Source organism: Mixophyes fleayi, chromosome 7 (genome assembly GCF_038048845.1).
Source record: "Mixophyes fleayi isolate aMixFle1 chromosome 7, aMixFle1.hap1, whole genome shotgun sequence".
Lineage (NCBI taxonomy): Eukaryota > Metazoa > Chordata > Amphibia > Anura > Limnodynastidae > Mixophyes > Mixophyes fleayi.
Window position 1 is genome coordinate 8038335 of NC_134408.1, and position 25847 is coordinate 8064181.

Below are 25847 nucleotides of genomic sequence, written 5' to 3' on the forward strand. Positions count from 1 at the left end.
TTAATTTTTTTTTATCCTTGTGAAGTTATCTCAGTTTTCATTTACATATGACTATTACTATTATTATGTATTTATGTCACCCTCACAATATTATTCTAAGAGACCACTAACATATACTGTGGTGCTAGAAAGTGTGTGAACCTTTTAGAATTTTCTGAATTTCTGCATAAATGTGTTCAGATCAAAGTCATAAAAGTAGACTGCTTAATAAATCAAATAACACACAAATTGATATATTTTTGCATTCATTTATTGAGCAAAATGGTCCAACATTATATATCTTTGTCAGAAAAAGTAGATGAACCTCTATGTTTATCAGTTCAGTTAAGGAGATAAGTTAGGAGTGTCAATCAATTGGTTGATAATCAGGTATGAGTTTGACTGGGCCTGATTCATTTAAAGAAACATAGATACTGATCTTCACCACACAGATTTGTGAACACATGCCTTGAGTTAAGCAGATTTCTGAGAACCTCAGAAAAGAATTGTTGATGCTCATCAAGCTGTAAAATGTTACAAAACAATTTCTAAATATTTTGTGTATAAATAGAGAAAATTCAACGCTATTATTACTCTCCTCAGGAGTGATCGGCCAGCAAAAATAGTTCCAAAAGCAAAGCATATGATCACAAAGAACCCCAAAGTAATGTTAAAGGATCTCTTTTGCACTATCGAATGTCTGTGTTCATAAGTCCAGGCAAACACTGAACCAGAATAGTGTGCATGGGAGGATAGCAAGGAAGAAGCCACTACTCTCCAAAAAGAACATTCCTGCCCATTTAAAGTTTGATAAAGACCACCTGGATGAGCCATAAGACTACTGGAAGAATGTTCTGTGGATGGATGAGTCTAAAATATAATTTTGTGACTTAAATGAGAAATATTATGTTGGAGAAAACCAAACACTGCATTCCAACTATAGAATCTTAGCCCAACTGTAAAACATGGTGGTGACATTATTATGGTTTGGGGCTGTTTTGCTGCCACTGGACCAGGGCAGTTTGCCATCATTGATGAAACACACAATACTGGATTGTATCACAAATTCTAGAGGAAAATGTCAGGCTATCCATGAGTGAACTGAAAGTCAATATATGATGGGTCTAGTATAAAAATAACAACCCTAAACATACAAAACCATCTACAAAAAAATGGTTGAATCAGAATACATTTTTTGGAATGTTTTGGAATGGGTGTTTCAAAGCCCAAACTTTAATATGGACCTAAAGTGGGGTGTTCATGCAAGAATGTCCACAAATATCAAAGAATTTAAGTCCTTCTGTAAGGAAGAATGGGCCAAAATTCCTTCAAGCCAATGCACAAGGCTGATCAACAATTGCCATAAAAATGTTTGAATAAAGTCATTGCTGCTCATATACTTTTTCCAACAAAGCAATTTAATTTTGGGTCATTTAGACCAATAAATTAATGAAAAGGTATATCATCAAGATCAGTGGTGCCACATGTCATCATCATCATCAGTTGTTTATATAGTGCCAGTAATTTTGCAGTGCTGTATAGAGACCTCACTCACAGCAGTCTCTGCCCCATTGGTGTTTACAGTCTACATTTGCTAACATGCACACACAGAGAGAGAGAGAGATAGAGAGAGAGGATAAGGTCAATTTGATGGCAGCCAATTAACCTACTAGTATGTTTTTGGAGTGTGGGAGTAAACCCAAGACAACACAGGGAGAACGTTCAAACTCAAAACAGATAAGGCCATGGTTGGGAATCAAATTTATGACCTCAGTGCTGTGAGGCAGAGGTGCTAACCACTAAGCCACCATGCTGTCCTTGTGAATCAAACAAGGGACTCATCACTTGCATATATTTGCAAGTATATAAATATGTTATGTAAAATATATGTCATGTATATCATTATGGAATGTATATAAATATGGAATGTATAAACAATACATATACAGATTTACAGAGCAGTAATCATAACAATGGGTACAGTAAAGGAGAAAAGTAAATGCATAGGTGAAATCTAACAGAAAACTCACATGACATACAGAAACAGTTCATCATAAGACATAACAGGAACTAATGAGGAATATAGAGACATAGGATAGAAGACACTGCTTACATTCTAAAAGAAGGGGGTAATGAGAGATAATAGGAATAAATGGAACAAAATACCTAGTGTGGTCCGCTATGGTGCATAGGTATGCAAAATTTTGAGGCCAGGATGGTGCAGGGGCCTAGGTTAGACCGTGATGGTGCAGGGTCTAGTTGGTGCGAAAGCCTAGTGGGTGCGGAGGCCTGGTTGATGCATGGGCCAAGAAAGTGCAGGGGTCAATAGGGGTGGAGTTGTAAAGCACTAAGCTTAAGGTTCATGATTGCCTGGTAGCAGGAAGTTCTGAAGGAGTCAAGGCAGAGAGAAGGTAGGATGAAACGGATACCATCAATGTAACAAATTTGATGGCTGCTGTAGTAGTTAAGTCCTTACATTGTTTACCAGGCATCCTGGTCTTTGTTTAGCTTGCTGTATAGAGTAGGGGAGATTCCCGATGACTTGCTTCTCATTGTGATTGGAGATGATCCATCTGGCAGGTTCCCCTAATTTTGGAAACTTAGGGCTGCTGAAGCTGGAGCTCTACATGGGCTTTAACACTTTTGTGTTATTTCATTTTTTGTGTTATCTTTACCTATTTTTATGACTTAGATGAAGAACTGAACGCATATAATGTCAAATTTATGCAGAAATTCAGAACATGCAGTAAGGTTCACAAACTTTCTAGCAGCAGTGTAAGTTTATTAGCTCCAGACATATTATCCCAGATGTGAATCTTAATTCTAACTGTTTACTTAATAAATCCATCTGCAGCGCCAATTATACCTCTGAGCATTTACTATTGGTTATTTACCTATATACTATATACCTTTAGTTTATATATTTAACTTTCACTTATGATGCACCTGATCCATCTTGATAGAGCTCTGTCACACAGCATAATTAGACTAATGAAAATGTTATTTTTTATGATTTAAGACACTGTTGTTTGGGGATAGAGATCCACCTTCTGCTTTACAAAGGGCATTGCAAATGATATGTGCATTAAAGTGGCCCTGTTTGTGGAGCTCTTCTTTAAAAGTCAAGTTGTGTTTGAGGTTTAGTTGTCCTTTAAGAATTAGGCATTTTATGGGGATATCAGCTAGAGACCAATAGTTTCCATATTTGCTGGTATGTTAGGTTGGTTCCTGAATCTATGTGCACAATGGTTTTATTCAAACATAATTTTTTAATATGGTGGATGTAAAGAAGCACCCTCCCCACAGATCTCAATGCTAAGCAATGTTTAAAGGGTTGAAAAGAATGGAATTTTCTATAGACTGGAGACAAATGTCAGATGGAGACACTTTGCTCTAAGAATCTATTAGTATCTTATTATTATTATTATTATTATCATTTATTTGTTAGGCGCCACAAGGTATCCGCAGCGCCGCACACAGTACTAACAGTAGACTATACAGGGTGACACCATACAGAACAATGAACAAAAATACTTCAGAAACTCCGGCCAGTCATATGCAGTAAAGACGGAGCGTAAGAACAGGTATGGAGACAGGAGGGGAGGGGGCCCTGCTCATATGAGCTGACATCCTAAGGGAGGGTAAACAGACCAGGCACAAGAGGAGCCAGTTGAGGCAAGAGGAGAGAAGGGAGGGCGAGCTAAAGGGAGGATATGGGGGTTAAGTAGATGGTTGGTAGGCTTTGAGGAAGAGGTGAGTTTTGAGTGCACGTTTGAAGGAGCACAGAGTAGGAGAGAGACGGTTGGAACGAGGGAGGTCGTTCCAGAGAAGGGGGGCTGCACGGGATCTTATCTTAATAATGTTTTGAACTAGAGTTCAATGTTATTTAAAAAAGTATAAAGAAAACATATTTGAACTGAATGTGAAGCATAATGTACAACAGAGTCAGAAGCAACATGTAGAGGTCAAGGTGTGGGAGATATAGAATAAATGCATGGAAGCAGAATGTGAGCATTGCAGAAAAGTCACGTCACAGTAATTAGAGAAAAAAAGTGTGAGCCCCTGGATTAGGAAGGTATGAAAAAGGATTCTATTAGACTCCTTTCAGGAAGTGGACATGTCAGATGCCACAACAGATGTTATCTCCTTACAAAATATAAGAAAGTGTTGAGATGTGAGAGACACAAGAGCTCAGGGATAGAAGGGTGAGGAAAGTACAGGTGAGGTATGGGTGGTACAGGTATTATTATAAAGTATATTTATGAAGTGCAAATCTTTTATGCATTGTAGTACAAGTATATGTATTTGTTGAGTAGGACCAACCTTAAGGACCTCACGCTGTGTAAGCAGTGCCTAACAGTCACTTCATTGGACTCATTCTGTCCCTTAGTTTGACCTGTCTGTCTTCCCAGTATTATTTCACCTGTTGTGTTCTATAAAGACAGACCATTACAGCCTTCTCAGGCTGCACATTACATACGTCAATGGAAAACGCGGGAAACAGACACTGCATAGACACGTGAAGGTGAAGGCCAGCATTCAACGAAGCTGCAGAGTGAAACAGGAAGGTGGAGTCAGATGAACCCACCTCCTATCTCAGAATATAACTATGAATACCTGGAATGTTAAGCAATAGGCTGTGATGTCACCATGTAGGGGATGTGGCTCTTTCTGAGACCTCTGTACCCAACCAGGCAGCCAGCAGCTCCTCTTCTCTCCCTGATCTAGTAAGTATCTAATCTGAGGTCACCCTGCTTAATGCAGTAGACCCCTGTCATTTCTATATATGTACTCAATGGTATTTATGTTGTATATAGCAGCTGTTTCTGTGTCTGCCTCTGTGTGTGCTTGTCTATATTTTTGCTCTATACTTACTTGTTATACTTGTTATACACTCTATACACAATATACAAACTGTTTATATTCGCACATATACTATATTTATATACACACTCTATAGTAACATACTGAGACACTGGACTTTGGATTTGTGTTATGTTATTTTATTGAAAACTTTTGGCTACATATTATATATTCAGTAATAGCTATAAGGGCTGATATATGACTGTGTTGTTTTTTTTATTAGTATTATGATGATGATGATGATGATGCATGTTTGCTATCTCACCATGTTTATTAGAAAGTGCACTCGGAGGCCAGGCCATTACCAGTAACAGTGGTGACGCCCTATATATTGCGAAATCATTTCAGTCTGTTCCGGCTCTTGCTCAAAGGTAGGAGGAACCCAGCTAAACGTTACTATTAACCCTTACTGCTGGTCTAGGAAAGATCTTTTGCTCTTCAACTTTATTATCAAACATTTTTTATTATTTAATTGCTGACACTAAGTAGAGGCACAAATTGTTTATTTTTTTTATTTGAAGTAGTCGGCGTAGTTAAAACACTTAGGGGTATATTTACTAAACTGCGGGTTTGAAAAAGTGGGGATGTTGCCTATAGCAACCAATCAGATTCTAGCTGTCATTTTGCAGAATGTACTAAATAAATGATAGCTAGAATCTGATTGGTTGCTATATGCAACATCTCCACTTTGTCAAACCAGCATTTTAGTAAATCTAGCCCTTAGTTTTCAGATCATGTTCAATCTGTAGGATTATGCGATCTGGTAATATCCTGGACCACATAACACATATTATGTTTGTGCAATTTGCCATATTCTGTGTGTAAAGATTTTCTCATAGGCAGATAAGAATCCCTACTATTAAGGTTTTTTTCAACTATATTGCTACAAATATAATTATCTTTGTTCACTAATTTCCAAAAAAAGGCATAGTTACACGGCCGCTGGGAATCGAAGGCTGTAATTGCTATTTTACATAAGAGCTCACTAGAGTTAATTCATTAAACATTTTAGCAATATAAAATAGAACTCAATTACATCTAATTCTCATCAGATTATTGTGGATCACAAAATTAACATCGAAAGAAGAGAGCATAGCAAATGAGTATTCTTAGGGGCAGATTCAATTACAAAAAACATGAGGGGTTAAACCACATGATTAACAATAGCAATGCTGACCATGCTGCTCCAATACCTGCACTGCCAACACCAGCTGAACAGCCCATATGTTGTCTCATTGTAAAGGGGGATTGTGGATTAATAAAATTGCAATTGTAAAGGGCAGTGAAGAACATAGAGCATTTTCTTTTCCCAAATGGAACAAATAAAAAAAAACCAGGATATTAATGCAAAATTATATGAGGACACTTAAATGTATAGGAGATATCAAAGAACATAATAATAGAAGATAATGGGAATAATTTATAATATTCATATGAAGTGAGAAGGAGGGAAAGCAATAACATTGTATGATAGTCATTTCATGTCCTATTGAGGAAAATTGAAGAGGAATATTATTATACAGGTCAAGTGAGCCTGTTATTAAGATCATTTAAAGGTAGTAAAATAAATTGCCATGAAAATAAAAGCAGGGGTAAAATAATTAACAAATGCTGAACATTGCCCTGATCTTGCTGATAATATAATCATTCCAAAATACATTAAAATCCAAATTATCATTAAACCCAGTTTTGATTAAAGTGTTTAGCTGGTAAATCCAAAAGGTTTCCCTCCTCCTTAATAAAGTAAGCCAAACCAATCTTGTCAATAAATTGCCCCTATAGATCAGGGGGTCCAGGAAGAGTCCCAGCACTTTCAGTGCAGGGCATGGTTATAGGGGAGTCAAACTTGCCTGTCTAGCACAAAAGCTGGTTGACAATTTGGGGAGGGGGCATGCTGGCCATTTTTGAATTTCCATTATTATTATTTTTTTACACAGTGCAGCATTTGTAGTCTGAAAAGAAGTAACTGTCAATCACTTGTAATTATCTGATGATAGGGACTGAGAGTTACCTGCAATTTATTAATTTAATGCAAACCAGGCACTTAACCATGGTATTGCATAGAAATCCTGCCAATGGCTTAGTGTTTAACTTAAAATTTGGTAAGACAGGTAGCAAACAATGGGAATCTATGGATGATTAAAGGATCATATCACTGAATTCTGAAACCCAGGCTGACTGAGGTTAATCACCAAAATTCTCTACATGACAATAAGTTTGATTTGATTTCCATTTAAATGTCTCCTACCTCCATAAGTGAGCAGTTCACTCTTCTACCTCAATAACTGACTTATAATAATATAACGCAATCCAAACGTTAATAATGTTCATACTGGGCAGTGACTGGGTCATTATTGATAGAGTAATGTAAATGTATATGTACCTAAATTGTAACATTGTAATCATTTGGGCTAATGTCATTTTATTTGAATTATTTATATTTAATTGTACCTTAGATATGAAAAATCCATTTACAGAAACAAGTGGTGACAACATTTCAGCCAAGATGAGCTCTGTTCAGCTGGAAGAGACTATGAAGTCCAATCTCTGTGCAAAGGTAAAATATATATATATATATTAGTGTCAACTTGAGAGGATATATTAGATAGCTAAAGTATAAATATCAATTCTAGTTAGTTATGTCAGAAAATGTCTTGTTTCACAAACTAATTAAAACAAACCTATTAGCCTCTTTGTTTGCTATTTTCATCAAATCATTAACACAAATCTTTATGTTTTTATGCATTTATTTTTTTTCAAGAGCAACAATTAAATGTTGCTCTCTGGGAACAACAAAGTTCTTACTTCCACAATGTACACGGATACCGTAATTGAATCAATCGCCTTAATTTAGCTAACGTCCCACATGTTTGAGGCTGCAATGTCAGTAATATTTGTTGTTTATTAATATACAAACAAAAATCCTACAAACTAAATCAATAAATAGATAGATGTCCAGTCCCATTAATAATTTAATAATAACTATATAATATTATAAGTCCTTTGAGATAAGTTCTGGATAAAGCTTCAGAATTCTAAACAATATGGATTTTTTAATAGTAATAATAATTATAGTATTTATTAACATAAAGTAGTTATTTGCTATAAGTCTCTTTACGTGTCCTTTTGAATTTAGTAAATATTGTTTTTTCAACTAACCTTGTCATTTTATTGAATGCATCTCTGATAACCCAACATTTCCTATTTCTGATTGTGATGTCAGTGTAATATTTAGATGCTCATTATAGGCCACATTTTGGAGAACTTACTAATCACAACTTAAGAACCAAACTCCACTTTTATGAAATTGATATAAATATAAATAATGCCATGTGCCCTTACTGTATCTTACTAAAAATTAAATACAAACACTCATCCACTCCCACCTTAACAATTGTAACCTTTTTAATTTATCTTCATATCACTAAGCTGGCAAATCATTCATCTTAAACATGGGTGCTATAATGATTTCCTTAATAATAAGATATAATTTATAATTCTATTCTATTCTAATTTTTTAATGTGTAAAGGTTTCAAGGATGCAATCCCTGTCTTTCTTTTGTCTTTATCTATAGACCCAATCATGCTTTATGATCTGCCAGAGTCTTATGCCTATTTGTATTGTGTAAACTGCACTATTATTTTATTATATTTATTTATAAATAAACAATCATAATATATAGTAAATAAAAGATAACACATATAGGGCTAGATTTACTAAGCTGCGGGTTTGAAAAAGTGGGGATGTTGCCTATAGCAACCAATCAGATTCCAGCAGTCATTTATTTAGTGCTTTCTACAAAATAACAGCTAGAATCTGATTGGTTGCTATAGGCAACATCTACACTTTTTCAAACCCGCAGCTTAGTAAATCTAGCCCGTAGTATAAAAAATGTCCCAGCTAATTTAAATACAGCAATATGGTTTGGCATACAGCTCTGACATCGCCTTGCTAGATGTTATTTGTTTCAGTAATGCAAGAAAAAGTTTAAACTGTAAGCCAGTTGATGCACATTGTGGTAAATGATTTGATTTTAAGTTTCTGTTTATTAGAATTAAACATTTCATGTTTGTTTCTTTCCCCCCTCCCCCATCCCCTATCCCCTAGGCTGAGGAGGAGTCTGATGGCTTAATAACATCAACTATAAATGGTAAAATGTACAGGTAAGGCTAGCACATTGTCCAAAAAAAATTGGTTGTGAATATAACATTATGTCACAATTTGTTTTTGTTTTTTCTACAATAGCTGGAATAGAGAAAACCTGTGTTTGTTGTCAGGTTATTAACTCTTGCGGAGATGAGAAACCAATACAAATAATGCAATAGACCTGGTAGGCCTTGCAGATTTGATTGCTACAACCTTGGTGCTACAGAGCAACGGATTCGTTTAAATATTATTTTTCATAAGGCAACAGCAACATTAATAACATTTATGAGTAATCTTGTTATCTAATTATCAAATCTAAATTTAAGTCTATTTAAAACTACTTTATGTTAAAAAAAAATAAAAAAAATATATATATATATATATATATATATATCGTAAATATATTGGGCTGCATAAAGATTGCTCATTATATCTTTCTTATTCAGACATAAACTGAACCCTGATCAACTTTTCCACTGCTCAGAGACTGGAATTAAGTTCCAGGTGAAATCCACAGCGACCATTGAATATGAACTGGAATACGGGGCTGACTATAAGAGGCAGATTGAGGAGAACGGATATGAGATTGTGGGTCCTCTGTTTAAGATAAATGTTGTGTCTGGTGCAGTGTCAGCAGTGTATCTGCCACATTATCTGTGTTTAGAAGGTAAGTCACACAAATATTATTACTTCTGTTTCACCTGAAAACTACTAGTACTGTCAATACTGGTGAGATCTGTCTGTGATTGTGACACCTTGCCTCTGTATCACATATATCTATCTATCTATCTATCTATCTATCTATCTATCTATCTATCTATATCTATATCTATACATATATCTATATCTAAATCTGTCTATACCTATATATATATATCTATATAATCTATCTATTTATATATATATATATATATATAAATGTAATCCCTGCTGGATATTCCATAGACAACTGTAAGTGATATTATTAGACAGTGGAAGCATTTAGCAACAACAGCAACCCAGCTATGAAGTGGTAGACCCCGTAAAATCACAGAGCGGGATCAAGGACTACTAAGGCACATGGTGTGTAAAAGTCACCAACACTCTACTAATTCCATAGCTGAGGAGCTCTGAACTTCCATTGGCATTAATATAAGCACAAAAAACTGTGTGGCGGGAGCTTAATGGAATGGGTTACCACGGCCGAGCAGCTGCATGCAAGCCTCACATCTCCAAGACCAATGCCAAGCGTCGGATGGAGTGGTGTAAAGCACACCGACACTGGACTGTGGAGCAGTGGAAACATGTTCTGTGGAGTCACGCTTCTCTGTTTGTCAGTCAGATGGGCGAGTCTGGGTTTGGTGGATGCCGGGAAAGCATTACCTGCCTGACTGCATTATGCCAACTGTGAAGTTTGGTGAAAGAGGGATAATGCTATGGGGATGTTTTTCAGGGTTTGGGCTAGGCCCCTTATCTCCAGTGAAGAGCAATCTTAATGCTTCAGAATACCAAGTAATTTTGGACAATGCTATGTTTCCAACTTTGTGGCAACAGTTTGGGGAAGGCCCTTTTCTATTCCAACAAGACTGTGCCCCAGTGCACAAAGCAAGGACTACACAGACATGGTGTGATGAGTTCGGTGTGGAAGAACTTGACTGGTCCGCACAGAGCCCTGACCTCAACCCCATCGAACACCTTAGGGATGAACTTGAGCGGAGATTGCGAGCCAGGTCTTCTCATCCAACATCAGTGCCTGACCTCATAAATTCTCTACAGAATGAATGGGCACAAATTAACCACAGAAACACTCAACATCTTGTGGAAAGCCTTCCAAGAAGAGTGGATCCTGTTATCCCTGCAAAAGGGGGACCAACTCCCTATTAAAGTATATGAATTTGAATACAATGCTATTACAGTCCCCGTATGTGTAATGGTCAAGCGTTCGAATATTTTTGGCCATATACTGTATCTATATGAGGAGTTATAGGATGGTAAAATGAATAGAAAAATAAATTGTTAAGTATTTGTAAAACTTTTTCCTGTCTCTGATCCCTACACCTATGATAGCCCTGAGTATTTACATAGGATGACATATTTGTTTACCAAATTTTACAGAAAAATTCTAAGTGAAATTGACAAACATCATTTCCTAGGTAATTCTAAAATGTATTCTTCAAAAGATTAGCTAAATGTTCAGCAACATACTTATCTCTTTACGCATTTTCATATAAAATTTTGCACATTTCATCATTAGCGCTTTAGCTTAAATATGTTTCTAACCCTACCCCAGCCACATCAAAGTTGAATTAATTTATTGTCATTCCAGCTCTATTCATTCTACAAAAAAATGTGCATTTTTAATGTTTTCATTATTTATGAATTCTATAATAATATTAATTATTTTACAGAAAATATTTTAAACAAGTTAGCCCGTGCATGATACTCATGCATTCTAGTCAAATCAAGCTACTTAAGGTGTTAAAAAGGTTCTTGTCATGCATTTGGGCCATAGCCCAGGCCTCCTCAGGGGAAGAGCGTTACATCCCGACGCAAGCGCCCTTTTTTAACGTGGTTTTGTCCACATGTCACCACCTCATCATTCTTCTCCATCACCTCATCCTTCATCTTTATCGCCACATCTATCCAGATGTCTATCCAGACACAGGGATCTCTCTCAGCGATCCTGAGTAACACACTCCTCTTGCTCTGTCACCCCCGGCAACCACCAACCACTCCCCACTGTCACCCCTGGCAACCACCAACCACTCCCCACTGTCACCCCCGGCAACCACCAACCACTCCCAACTGTCACTTCTTCAAGAAATATATATTAACAAATTAAATTAACAAATTAAAAACATCTTAGTATACCAAATTTCAGCCCTTTCTGAGTTTTTTTTTCCACACACTAAGAATTTAGTAGGTCAGTGTATAACTCCGCCCAGAAGGTGGCGCTGCAGCTTGGTTTTTTTTTCCCCACACACACACACAGACTAACGCACGCCACTAGGCTTATATATATTAGATATTCCCCTCATTTCTTTGATGCTTAGGTTATTGTTAATAACACAGTTCAAAAAATCAACATGTCAAGAGATATGTCACTGGAGTTCAAAGAATTAACTGCTTAATTATAATGTAATTATGTTGGCAGATTGCAATTGATAGTCTTTAAGAACGTATAAGGGTCATTTACAAAGTGCATGCGTCTGGGGCCTGGCAGCACTTGAATCTCAACCAATTGTGAGTAAGAAGCAGTGATTTTACACGAATAGTGGTGTCCATATATTCAACATTTTTGAATGGTTTCTGTGGGCAGATTAGCGCATTCATCGCTCAGTGTGGGACTGGAGTAATCATGCAATTACAGTAGTTTTGCACCCACATGCAAAAGCATCATTTAATTTTGCAGAAGAGGATTATTTAAATTAGATTCAAGGGGTGGAGTGGCCACATACAGGGAGGTGTCTCCAGTTTGATGCAATGGAATACAGAATGTTTCTCCTCGTAAAAGGTTAATTTTTCTATCTTTTCTGAGTTGGGGGTGGTCCAGCCCCAGTCTATGTGCTTTTCAAGCCTCTATATTGTATTTCAACATAGACATTGCTATTTTATTTCTTCAGATCTTGGTGGAGATAAATCCTTAATTAAATGTGTCCACTTCAAAGATGGGAAAATGAGCTTACAAACGCCGGATAAAATTGAGCCTTCTAATATCATGCTGGAAAATCCCACCTTTTCCTGTGTAGCTCCACTAATGATTCGTTCTCACTTTTGGAAGTTAAGGAAGAAGTACACCCCAATTCATGGGAAGGTTCTCTTATACTTCCGTGTTGTTTGTCCAGAAGTTTCAGCATGCAAGCTGTATAGAATTCATCTCTATCTGATTCCTAGAGGCCAACCACAAATAAAGGTAAATTAATGTAATTTAAGGTAGTATTGGAAAACGTGGAATTACCTTCTTATATGTGTGATTCATGATCACTATTCTTTGATTAAACAAGATGCAAGGAGAATTAAAATGGAATCATTCACATGAATCCCTGCCCCATTGGAGCTTAGAGTATTAATTTTCTAACACACACATACACACTAGGGTCCATTTTTGTCAGAAGCCAATTAACATACCAGTATATTTTGGACTGTGTGGGAAGAAACCCCATGTAAACATCGGGAGAACATACAAATTCCTTCCCACTGCTGCGAGGCAGCAATGCTAAACACTGTGCCACAATACATATCACATTCTTAATAGGGTTACCAAATATGAAGAATTTCAAGAATTAGTTGAAACAAATTTCCATGTTTTACATAGAAGGGTTTTTATGCAAATATAAGTTTGGACATTCCAATTTGAATTTCAAAAGATAGTAATAACAATTGGGGGCTGATGTGCAAAAATGATACAAAATGATACAAAAAATATATATATAAAAAAAAATATATAAATACACAAAAAAATACTTAATTATTAAGTGAGGTGTGTTTGCCCTTTAATCTTAGTTTTTTTTGTTCCACATTAGTGATAAATATGGAAGAGAAGGAAAAGAACAAGACATAGTGCGGTCCAGTTTCCACAACATAAATAATATAAACCAATATTTTCTTAAGTCTATACTCCTTTCAGAAATAAGTGCTGAAGTGCTAATTCTCTTTGTGCAGTGAACGCTTACTAGAAACCAATAATTAGATGGCATCTATGATTTCCAAATATGTACAGCAAACTTTGTGATTCCACACGTCCTTCCCTTAGGATTGAAGACTTTTAGAGCTCATCTTGAAAAGCAACACTCAGGGGTTCTTTTCCCCACACATCACTCACATTTTGGAAAGTATTCTTCTTAGTAGATTAATGCTCAACAAATATAGAAGAAAGGATTCTAGCATGATATTGTTTTACTAAAATTGAATTTATTTATAAAACTTAAAATAAACACTCACATTTTCAAATTAATGAAATTGCATATCTATACATCACATAGGTGTGCAGGATATGGTGTAACGGTGCTGAAAATTCTGACACCAAGGAGAGCTTCAAGGAAAATACGAATGTCTAAAAAACCCGATTTGAATATAACCAGACTTACCTCCAAAGCGACGCTGTGCATCTCCGATTGCAGCAACATGCTCCCAGCGAGTTATTGCGAATACACAGACGTCCAGCACAGCGCTTTGACGTCATTGTGACCCGCATAAATCTTAATTTAAAGCGGCAATGGCAGGACCCCTCAGGTTAAGTGTGTAAACTCTTAACCTGACATTGCCGCTTTAAATTAAGATTTATTCAGGTCGCAATGACGTCAAAGTATTGTGCCGGACATCTGTGTATTCGCAATAACTCGCTGGGAGCATATTCAAATCGGTGTTTTAGACATTCAGATTTTCCTTGTATGTATCATCGGTGTCATCGGTGTCGGAATGCTGGTAATCATGAAAACCATTACCTTACCACCGACATAGGTAATATACTCCTACCAGAAGGAAGGAAAGATCAGCGTGGTTCTAATGGCAAAGTAAGATGTTAATTGTTCCCAGGATTCCACCAATTCCAGGCTAACTTAATCCTTTTTAATGTAGTTACTGGTTAGAGTTAGAGCTCATACACTCTCTCAGGAGAGTGTATTTTTTTGTATTTTGAGTTATTTGTTTTTTCATTTGTTGTTTGATTTGTGACACATCAGCGCCTAATTGTTCTTAATATCTTTTGTCATTTATGTATTTGTAAATTTGTGTGTTGGGCAACAGGTGTGGGTGGAGCGCTGAGAGTATCTGTATTTTATCCAATTTGAATTTCAGTGAGAGGAGAGGTCTGTAAGGTCCTAGAAATACTACCACTACTACTACTACTACTACTACTACTATTAATAATAATAATAATAATAATAATAACAATAATACATTTCCCTGTCACTACTGTACAATGGAATGATAATGATGCACAAAAAAGGAAGGGTAACTAAATAGAAATCCATGTGATGGATTTCTACCCTCAGATTGGCTCTTTTCTATGTCCAGACTGGTTCATGATGCTTTTATAGCCTTGATTTTCTGTATTGTTATGATTGGTCATAAACTACTGTTAATCAGGGAAATCAAACATGTGCTCATCTCTAATTTAGATAAATACATTTTAAAAAAAGGCACATTTCATTCAAAAGAGCAGTGTAATATTTTTAAATAAATCAACATTTGTGAAGTCTGAACATTTGAAGACAATGTGCAATGTTACTTTCATTACCCTTTATTCTTCCTCGATAAATAGCTTGTAAAGTTATTTCTAATGAATCCACTGCCACTGTCTTACACTGACTGCATTATCCATGTATATTATTATTTATATGGTGTCACAAAATATATATGAAATATTGAGTTTAATGCACTAAAGGTTTGCAATCTAAATAAACCATATGACAACTAGCTCAAATTAGCTGGGAATTTGTCATTTACAGAGCCAAGAACAGAGTAGTGAATTAACTTTGCTGGTTAAAGCTGAATCTTGCTGTGAGAACTTCTTGAGACCAATATTGGATCTTTAAATACAAGCACCTCCCACCTACAATAAGCACCACCCCAGTCAGTCGAGGTCTTCTGGTGAGGTTTCCAGCTGTGCACATTACTCGCCTGTATCCAACTCCCAGTCTGGTTTTGTTTTGTGTATTTATGAAGTGACATTAGGGGGTAAATGTATGAACCTCCGGATTCTTCAACTCCGGCGAGTTCAGCGTCTTCAGCGCTTAAATTTAAAGCGGCGCTGCCTTGTAAAGGGAAACTTCCCTTTACAATACAGCGCCGCTTTAAATTTAAGTGCTGAAGACGCTGAACTCGCCGGAGTTGAAGAATCCGGAGGTTCATACATTTACCCCTAGTTGTTTTATGAAAATATTGTCTTTTATTGTCTCCACCTCACCCAGAAACTTGATAAACTGAAAAAAGAATTTGGATTTAAGAGGGTCGATAAACCTCCCCAAACAAGAAACTCATTAAATACTAAAACAGATTATACTATTGATGGAGGACGAGATGTGGATTTATCAGATAAGGTAAAATTACACATATAAAACATGTTCTGTTAACATATACTGTGTTTTGTTGTCAGTAAAAATGTATACACAATATCCATGACTTCTTATTTTTATTTACATATAGCTGTCTGCATTGGAAGAGGTATTTGTAGCAGAAAGCTTATATTGCCATTATACTGGGTCACTGTGTAAGGCCAGTGGTGGTCTGCGCTGAGATAAGATATTAGAACCAAGCTAACTGTGACGTTCACCTATATGAACCCCTTTTTCCATAGACCTTATAACTGTTCCCTGATACTCCGCTTCCCCCAGGACTTAAGCACGTATTAGTAGTGTGACAGGATGGACAACCTATGTCACCCTCTCTGCTGTTGCTGGGAACTGGCTGGGCTTACTTTGCCACCGTTCCTTTTCACTATCCAAAATGCGCCCTCTTGCCGCAGTAGGAGGGGATTATAAATGCTGCCACCACTGGACTCCTTACCGGCATTCAGTACGGTTTTTTGGGGGGTAACTGACGCTGCTAATGTACCCCTTGCTGGTTTACCTGGGCTGGTACTCCTGACCTCTTCCAATTGATCAGGGTTGCTGTGGATGGATCCCCCCTGGCCTATCACACTGTCAAGAGCTACTGGGTAGTGGGCAGAGTGGTGGTGCTGGAAAAACTGGGTGCAAACCTCAGTAACAGCCAGGAACGGATTAGACTTTAGATCTAATATGTAGGTCACAGGAATAGAGAAGTTTCCAAGCAGATCTTTGAATCAAGTGTTGTTTATTTGCTCACACTGGTTAAAGTTACCAGGAGCAGGTCAGATGAAGCAAGAAAGAACAATTTTCAATACAAGACAGGGCTTTTTATACCAATTTGGCTATTTTTAGAATCAGGATGGAATTTTGTTTACCCAAACATAAATTTACATGCAATGCAAAGCTAACAATATTTACATTTCTCTGTTATGTGCTAAAACTTGAGGCTTGCATTACCTGAGATCCAGTAACGCCAGACAGCCAGGCAGCGCCGCCCTGCTGGGTATACAGGCTAAACAGGTTTTTGTCACTTCACATATAGATCTACTTAACATTTCCTGCTATCAGCAAACAGACTTCCTCTAGCAAAGATGCAAACCCAAACAATGACACATCCCAATGCAACACGATAAGTGCCTTTCAAATTATACATTGGTGCCTGCACCTCTGATTGAAATAAATTTCTACAATACATTATTTCTACATGATCCAGCCACAAATAAGTTATTTATAAGTGATCCAGTCACAAGTAGTATATAGTAGTTCTCCCTGTCCCAGTGTGTAATGTGAGGAGCACAGTTTAGGCAGTGTCCCTCCTTCTCTAGCCCTGGCTAGCTCATGGGCATAGGTGCAATTTACCAGGGGGTCCCTGCACACACAGGTATTTTATTTTCAAGTCTCTTTGTAGTTGGTGGGACACAGGTGATGTAACTTGGGGTGCAGTGCAATTAGTTGTTTCAATAACTTGGGCACCAGGCCATCTCTATATTGCAACATAAATTCTTTATATACACCTCTCTTCACTTCAGCACAAACTGTTGCAGTGATAAGTAAATATATACAGTCCTAAATATATATCTCCTGACTTGTTAGCTCACATATCTCTTTCTCTTGTTAGAGGCACATAAATCAGTCTCACTTGGCATCTGGCCATGAACCCTCTCCCAGGCTGTTGACACTCTTAGTGTCTATATCCAGGGCTCTCTCCCCCATTTGCTCACACAAGTGCTGCTTTGTGGCAGCTGCCACACACTCACCCCTATGCAGGGTCTCGGTACATCACTCATACATGCCTCTCTTCTCCTGGCAAGCTCTTACAGGCAATCCTCTGTAAAGACTCCCCTTCTCTTCTCTCCACTGTTGTAGGGGACTCTCCCCCTCTTGTGGTGGCACACCCAACCAGGAACTGGTGTTTCAAATGGGTTACCCCTAAGGGAGGGGATACCACTCTATCACTGCCCTTCTCTATGGGCTTTTATTACTTGGGGCTCATTATTGCTCTTAGTGGGATCTCCATGATGCCTTGGTGGCTCTCGGCATCCGCTGCACCTCTTCCTTCACTTTCCAAGGACCTGGGACCACCCTCCTACTTCCTGGGTCCTGGCTTGCAAGATGTCTTCCCCCAATGGTCAACTGTCACACTCTCAACTGTCATATAGGATCTGATTCTCCCATACCAGCCTTGTTACAAAGCAACCCACCTGGTGTGTCTCCTCTGGGTTCTGGTGCTGAGCCACACACTCAGCCACTGGGAGGCATCAAAAACAACAACAGAGGGGGTGTTACATTACGTACGTTCGATGTGCAGATGTACCCAACTCTAAGTAAGGCCCAATGCGTAGAGGTTGAGGAAATTTCCGCTCAAATGTCTTCTAATTTACTGAGCGTTCCAAGCAATTAAGGAAAAGGTCTATTTAATATTCTGCCAACTACATCTAGGCATTTCAGTCAATTTTTGTCACTGAGTAGACATCAGTAGTTTTTGGAACCAATCTATCTAGTAAAAGAAAATTCAACTTTTTTTTGCCAATATTTTTATTATTATACTATATTTACTATATACTATATACTATATTTAATATATACTATATTTACTATATTTTTATTATAGTTGTCATATATCAAGGGGAAATATGCTGGCTCATGATTTAATTAGTCATACACACATAGACTGAAACACTGGCAACAAGATCATATTTCCAGAGTCCCGCTGGTATTCCCTATAATAATAATATAGTGGGAAATAAGGATTCATGCAGGGAATATAAAATCCCCATAGCCATAAAGGGATTCCCCTCACCATATATATTGGGAGATCTCTGTTGACTTATACTATTGATGTTTTTATATGGTCAGATCGACTTATACTAGTACTATCTGTATTATAAAACTATACAAATATATAGAGTTATTTCAGTAGCGGGGCGGCTTGGTAGTCTCGTGTTTCTACCTATTTTAACAGAATATAAATTTTCTACACACTCATTCCAATTCTCTCATTTTAAATATTTTGCTATAGGTCCTCATGGAACTCATTATATTGAGAACTTTTAAAATATACTAATAAAATTTAAGTTTTAATCTTTGACCATTAGAGTGCCTCTTTGTTTGGACACACTCTTTCTTTCTTCCTCCCTACAATATTGACTTCAATACTGTGTGTGAGTGCACCCTCCATCATAGGTGATATAAAATTACCCACTATATGGTATATAGGAGTATTAATGGTCAACCTTGTGCGGTGTAAAACAATTATCTTACTATTTATTGATTTTTATTTTGTTATTAGCAGAAAGCCCAAATCTGTTTTTCAGTTCTAGTGCACACACCAGAGCTGGCTAGGGGGACTGGGTGCAAAATTTCGGAGGTGGTGTCACCAACAGTGACTATCATGAAGGGAAAAAACGAAAATGACTTCCCTGACTTATAAGAAATGATGACTGACCTTAACAATGACAGAAGAAGTTCCCGGCAGTGTGAGAACAAATCACCTAAGAACGGCATCTTGTTTCTACGTCATTTTCAATTGCGACCTTTGTATCACTATTCGACCCAAGTATTACACTTAGGCTTAAGTGTAACAGGTCGGATGAGAAGCGGCTTTGCCACTTTAAAAATAGTGATACAAAGGTCGCAATTGAAAATGACGTAGAAACAAGATGCCGTTCTTACTAGGGATCGTGATTTGTTCTCACACTGCCGGGAACTTCTTCTGTCATTGTTAAGGTCAGTCATCATTTCTTCTAAGTCGAGGAAGTCATTTTCATTTTTTTCCCTTCCTGGTAGTCACTGTCAGTGTTATCAGCACCGTTAAAGTGACTACCACCGAGCTAGGGGCATAATATTTTAGAATGACCCATTGTATATCTAATTCTACAACTTACTGTAAAGTAAAAGTAGTAGCATGTTGAGAAAAAAAGGGGAACAGAAGCTGAAATAATGGGACTCATATCACTATTTAGACTCTAAACCACTGGTGTAGTCAAAATGTTACAGTTGTGGTCAAAAATATTGGCACCCTTGCAGTTTTCTCTAGTAATGCACCATTTCTGCCAGAAAATTGATGAAATTAAAAAACTATTTTGGTATTCACATATGTATTTCTTTGGTTTACAATGGAATAAAGCAAAAAACAGAAACAATTCCCATAGCTTATTACACAGAGAAATCCTTTACTATAAAAATCACTCATTAAATGAACTTAAGAAGATAAAATGACTAATCCTTCTGCTTTTTTGACTGTGTATACTGCAATAAGCATTGAGAAAAGAAAGAAAGCCACAGGATTTTCTCAGGAGTTTAGACACTAGAATGTAGCCAAGCATGGACAACCTCAAGGCTACAAATCAATCTTCAGAAACCTTGATGGTCCAGCTTCCACCATAATGTAATTAAGAAGTTTAAGGTCCATGGCTTTGTAACTAACCTCGCTTGACGTGGCCGCAAGAGAAAACTTGATTGAAGATTGGTGCACAGGATTGTTCGAGGTTTATATGTTAAGATTAAATAAACCAAAATAGCCCCCTGTGCTTGATAGGCTGATACAATCACCACATTAATATGCGTAGGGTCTGTTAGCCCCAAAAAAAGTACAAATGGTCAAAAGTGCAATAGTGTGTGTTGTACCTGAATCAGATAAATAGACTGCGGTAAGGGATATTCACAAAAAATACAGTTTTTTCATAAATATTCCAAAACATATAAAACTTTTAAAAGTGGAATAAACCACTCAACACAAAATTACTGATAAACTCAGACTAAATATTCAATTGGTACTACCATGATGTGGCATGCTGAAATATTCAATATACATCAGATGGAATAACTGTCCAAACGTATTGTTAGAATTAGGCACATAAGCTGTGTAATCAAACATAGTAATAAAGTATCTAGATGGTATAAGAGAAATAGTTCTGTGTCAAATTGTCCAGGAGCCACTTTAGCTAACGATTATCCAAATGAATAGATGTAAATACTGGATAAAGGTATACCTTTACATAAAGTATTTGATTAATCCAATACTCTCACCAGGAAGTTGTAGATTAGCACAGCTCCGTGAGCATGATTGTGTGGATCACCCAAGACACTGCAGTGGTAAACAGTGTATAGATTCTTCCTCCTCCATATACAGGGGATTCAGGTTGAGATGTAGCACAGTTCCGTGTGCACCGCTTGTAATGTGATGGGAATTGGCAATATTCAGATTTCTCTTTTCCCTAAAACGGGACGTGACCAATGTTTCCACAACTATCCAGGCACAAAGTGTTATTTGTCAACCGCAGCGAACGTGGATCCCGGTATCAATGATAAGTGGGTAAAAATGATGATAGAGGGTTTTGTGCTGCACGCTCCTAGTATGAAAAGCACCCGCATGGCATCCAGAAAGGACTGACGCGTTTCATCGCCTGTAGGGCAATTTCATCAGAGACTCTGATGAAATTGCAATGTTGAAATGAGCAATGTTGAACCCAATGTCGGAAAACTGGACCTCTATCGAAGGTCATGGGTCTTCAGCAGGATAATGATGCAAAACAAAGAAAGCACAAAGAATTGGTTCAATACAATATGCTGGACTGTACTGAACAATGAGCTCAGATCTAAATGCCATAGAACAACTCTGGAGAGATCTGAAAACAGCAGTTGGGAGAACTCACCCTTCAAATCAAAGAGAGCTGGAGCAGTTTGCACAAGAAGAATGGAGCAAACTGCCAGCAGAAGGGTGCAGGAAGCTCATCCATAGCTATAAGAAGTGGTAGATTGCACTTATTTTGACCATAGGCTGTGCTATAAAATATTACGTCTAGGGTGTCAATAATTTTATCAATACAATTTATTTTCATTTTCTGATTTAGTATGATATACAGTTTTACATTAAGAAACAAAAACAAAGGTTCTGTATATTAACAGAGAAAGAATTATGGAGACCAAACACTGTGATTAATTTCCATTTAGAGGAAATTGTGCATTATTTGAAAGAAAGTGCAAGGGCGCCAATATTTTTTAGCCACGATTATGTGTAATTTTAGTCAGATGTTTTGATATTTTTTTTCTTACTGACAGACATACGTTTTAAATTTACTTAATAATTGTTGTCTGTAGGTAAATTTACTGACGGTCGGCACCCAAATTTTAGATGTCTAACTATATTGGACCAACTGGTATATGGGGTGTAATTATCCTGTAATGGCTGGGTATATGTAGAAAGTATATTTTAATATGGATGATGGCGCTTTAGTGAATTGAAATCTATATCCAGATCTTTTCAATGTATTCTAGATTCTAAAGCTTAAAATCCATGATGACCTAGAGAAATATCCCTACATAGAGGTAAACGTGAAAGGAGATGCAACAGAAATTTTACTATCGCTAAAAGAAAAGGACAATCTCATATGGAACGGAAAGCTCACAGAGGGTAACATATCAGCCTATACTGTCCACTAACTATTGTGCCTACTCCATAGTGAATACTTGTAAAAAACATAAACAATTAACCCTAAATACCAAAAAATACTAGCGCTTCTCCTCTGCAAGTGAACCTGCTGCTAAAGGACAATGTGTATACAAAAAGAAAAATAGTATACTTCAGCGCATTGGAACACTAAATGCAGATGCTATAAAATAATGCTCATGCACAAAGTGGACAATAAAAAGAATGTTTATGCTCTTTTGTGAAAAAATGTGTAGCACTGTAAAATCTTACCCTGCTCTTTCCCTGTTCTTATAGTTCAAAAGTCCTCCACAATGTTTTCAAACAGGAGTGTTCACTCTGTAGTCCTTTTCAAGAGAATTTTCGTCCTAAAAGGACTTTTTGAAAAAGAACTTTTAGGACGAAACGCGTCGTAGGCACTATTTTACACTTTTCTTTTTGAGCTGATCAGGCTTCCGTCTCTACAGGAAGCGCTCAGTGGTCTTGCGGTCCATATGCGTTCCACTGCGAGCCAAAGGAAGACACGGCCACAGCAGATATTGTTTGGAACTACCCTCTATCCCCCAAAGGAAATTCTCTTGAAAAGGACTGCATTTGTTTGAAATTGTACAACACTGCTTCACCTGCATTAATGTAAATATTCTGTAATTCCTGTAATATTTATTAATTCCAAGTTATTATCTAGGAGATTTACGAGAGCTGACATTCCAGTGTATCCAGCAGAAAGGTATGTTACATGTTGTGTTATAACAATGTTCCTTTCTTTGTATCTGTGCCCTAACCTCTGTTACAAAGTAGCTCATTGCTTTTCATGTTTGGCAGCTCAGATGCAGGGTTCCCATTTATTTTGGCTTGTGATTGTCTGGTCTGACATTCCCCTTAGGTGCTCATGCTCTTCTTTTTACATAGACGCTCACATGCCCCAGCAATGATCTGCGGACATCACCAGTGTTCCTTCATAAAGTCTTAGTTTCCCTGTATCCCACAGCTGAGCAACAGATTACTGGCCCCCATGATACTGTTCCTTGCCGTTATATGTGTCCCTGACAACTGTTTTATTTTATTCAAACAGTTGTCTAAGTCCCAAAATTTTCCTCTCTCTTGGTTCCTTATGTCTGATTAGTACCCAGTTGTCTAGAGGGGGCAATTAATTTTGTTGTGGGTTTTTGTTCTTTGTAAAGAAAAGAGCAAACATTTAAAAGAAGAGATAATAACTTGGATCCATGAACTTTATCCATCAAATTCAGCTGAAATTAGCTGTAAATCATGTTTAAATGTATCGTTTTTTTAGAGTTGTTTAAAGAATTTGTCACATTTTATTTCAAAGAAAAAGTATGAATTTAAATTTGGGGTAGATTAGCAATCAGATTTTCTTAAAAAAACAGGAATAAGATATATTAAATGTGGTGCTGTATGAGATAAATGGATAAGTCAGGCACATTAATAACAATAGTGAAAATGTCCAAAAATAAATATAGTAGGATAACTAAACAGTATGTTAAATAAATATGTTTTACGATTACAGGTAATTTTCTGCCTAAAGAGTCCTTTCTGATTAAACATCGACAAGTTCTGATCAGTGAGGTGACCAAAGTAGAGCTAGTTCTAGATCATCTCTTAGCGGAGAAGTTGCTGACAGGTGAAGAATATGATTTTGTGCTCAGCAAACAAACCTCCCAGGAGCAGATGAGAGCACTCTACGGCTGTGTCAAGTCTTGGGGTGATGATGACCAGATAAAGTTGTACAAGATTCTAAAGATTACCAACGGGCCTCTCATCAGAAAGCTGAAAAAGCTTAGTTATTCCGCTGAAAACATCTAGAAATATTGTATTGAGGCACTAGAGAAATATTTGGTGGTGGGTTTGGGCAAGAAGCAACGAATACTCATGAAACTTAGCATAATTTTATAGCTTATTTTAAATGTCACACTGAAAAGCCATTTTAATGGTTACATTTCTAGGTACATATTCAGTGTCTCTGCACAGTGATCCCAGCTACTGTACATGTAGTCAGACTCTTATATGTGATCCTCCTTTTACACCATATGCTGCACACCAACCTGCTCTTACATCTGTTCTGGAATGTGTGCAGGTAGGAAGTTGTGAACATCTCTGAATTGCTTTTGCCAATTTAATTTTTCTTTGAGTGCAATATCAAGTCACAACCTCTAGGGGGTGTTTTCTGCTTTGTCATCTAGTGAGAGTCTTTAGTGAGTAATTCATTTTAGTCAACAATTGCAATTAGTACTACAGGTTATTAAAAAAACTGGAGTTGTTGTAATAGATAAAGAAAAAGTTGTTTTTTTTTCATACGTAACTATATAAGGACATTTTATAATAATATTTTATAGATGAATATATTAAGTCAATTAAGCTTTGGTGTTAAATGCTATTATTGAAAATACAACTACAATGGAATAGTAAGGCAAGCAAATTTTTTTTTTTTTAAATTCTTTATTTTGGTTGGTCATATAAGCAAATACAGGGAATAAGACTGTTATTATTGAACAGACGTATAAAAACAGTCAGAACAATTGAATCAACATGTACATAGAAGCTTATAATGAGACAACCATTTTTACAATTTTATATGCGGTATCAAATTGTATATAACTGTAGTGAAAGTGTGAAATGTGGGAGTGGGGGGAAGGGAGTCAGAGAGGAGGGGGGGGGAGACCACAAAGCAGGTATATGAAAGAGCTCAGGAGGTGGAGAGTGTGTAGACGACTCAAGAAGATAAGGGGGCAAAGTGTATAAGGGAGCCGGACTTACCCCACATGGGTCCTTATCACGGGGCTAAGTGTTAGGGGGACGCGAGCTTTCCACAAACTGCCAAGGAGCCCAAACCTGGTTAAAAACATGGCCTCTATCATGGAGGTAATAGGTAATCTGTTCCACGTTAGCGACATGCCAGATTTGTTTTTTAAGGGCTGTTAGAGAGGGAGGGGACGTTTTTTTCCAGTTTAGCGCGATAAGGGATTTAGCCGCTGTCAGTATGTGTAAAGCTAGTTTTTTGGAAAATTTGTCAAGCTCTGGAGGAGGATAGCATAGTAGAAACACCCAGGGGTCCTTTGCAACGGGAGCCTCAAATAGAGAGTTTAGAATGCCACAAACCACATCCCAGAAGGAGGAGATAATTGGGCAGGTCCACCATATATGGAGCATAGTTCCCCTGTGGCCACACCCCCTCCAACAATAAGGTGAAGAAGAGGGAAACATGCTGTGGAGTCGAGTAGGAGTATAATACCAACGGTAATAGATTTTATAAGAGGTTTCTTTAAGTTTGGTGGATATGGAGCTTTTAGCTATCCCCAGTCTCATGTCATCCCATGCTTCATTGTCCGGAGGGGGGCCTAGATCCTTTTCCCAATCAGCCTCATGTGCCCTCGGAGTAGGAAGGACA

The 25847-nt window shown here is 37.3% G+C and overlaps 1 protein-coding gene across 1 annotated transcript; it reads left to right on the top strand.

Annotated features, from left to right (window-relative positions):
- Window positions 1–4528: 4528 nt before the first annotated feature.
- On the top strand, window positions 4529–24817 carry LOC142098596 (NACHT, LRR and PYD domains-containing protein 1b allele 2-like). Its single transcript, XM_075181429.1, has 10 exons — window positions 4529–4706; window positions 5120–5213; window positions 7299–7399; window positions 8951–9006; window positions 9436–9656; window positions 12592–12881; window positions 15880–16008; window positions 22294–22429; window positions 23130–23171; window positions 23970–24817. The coding sequence occupies exons 3-10, from the start codon at window positions 7301–7303 to the stop codon at window positions 24263–24265; spliced, it is 1269 nt and encodes a 422-aa protein (XP_075037530.1). The 5' UTR covers window positions 4529–4706; window positions 5120–5213; window positions 7299–7300; the 3' UTR covers window positions 24266–24817.
- Window positions 24818–25847: the final 1030 nt, after the last annotated feature.

Excerpts from the sequence above, each read along its gene's own strand:
- LOC142098596 (XM_075181429.1), top strand. The coding sequence starts at position 7,301 with ATGAAAAATCCATTTACAGAAACAAGTGGTGACAACATTTCAGCCAAG. Across the intron at positions 7,400-8,950 it reads AGTCCAATCTCTGTGCAAAG|GCTGAGGAGGAGTCTGATGG; the intron begins GTAAAATATATA and ends CCTATCCCCTAG. Across the intron at positions 22,430-23,129 it reads GAACGGAAAGCTCACAGAGG|GAGATTTACGAGAGCTGACA; the intron begins GTAACATATCAG and ends GTTATTATCTAG.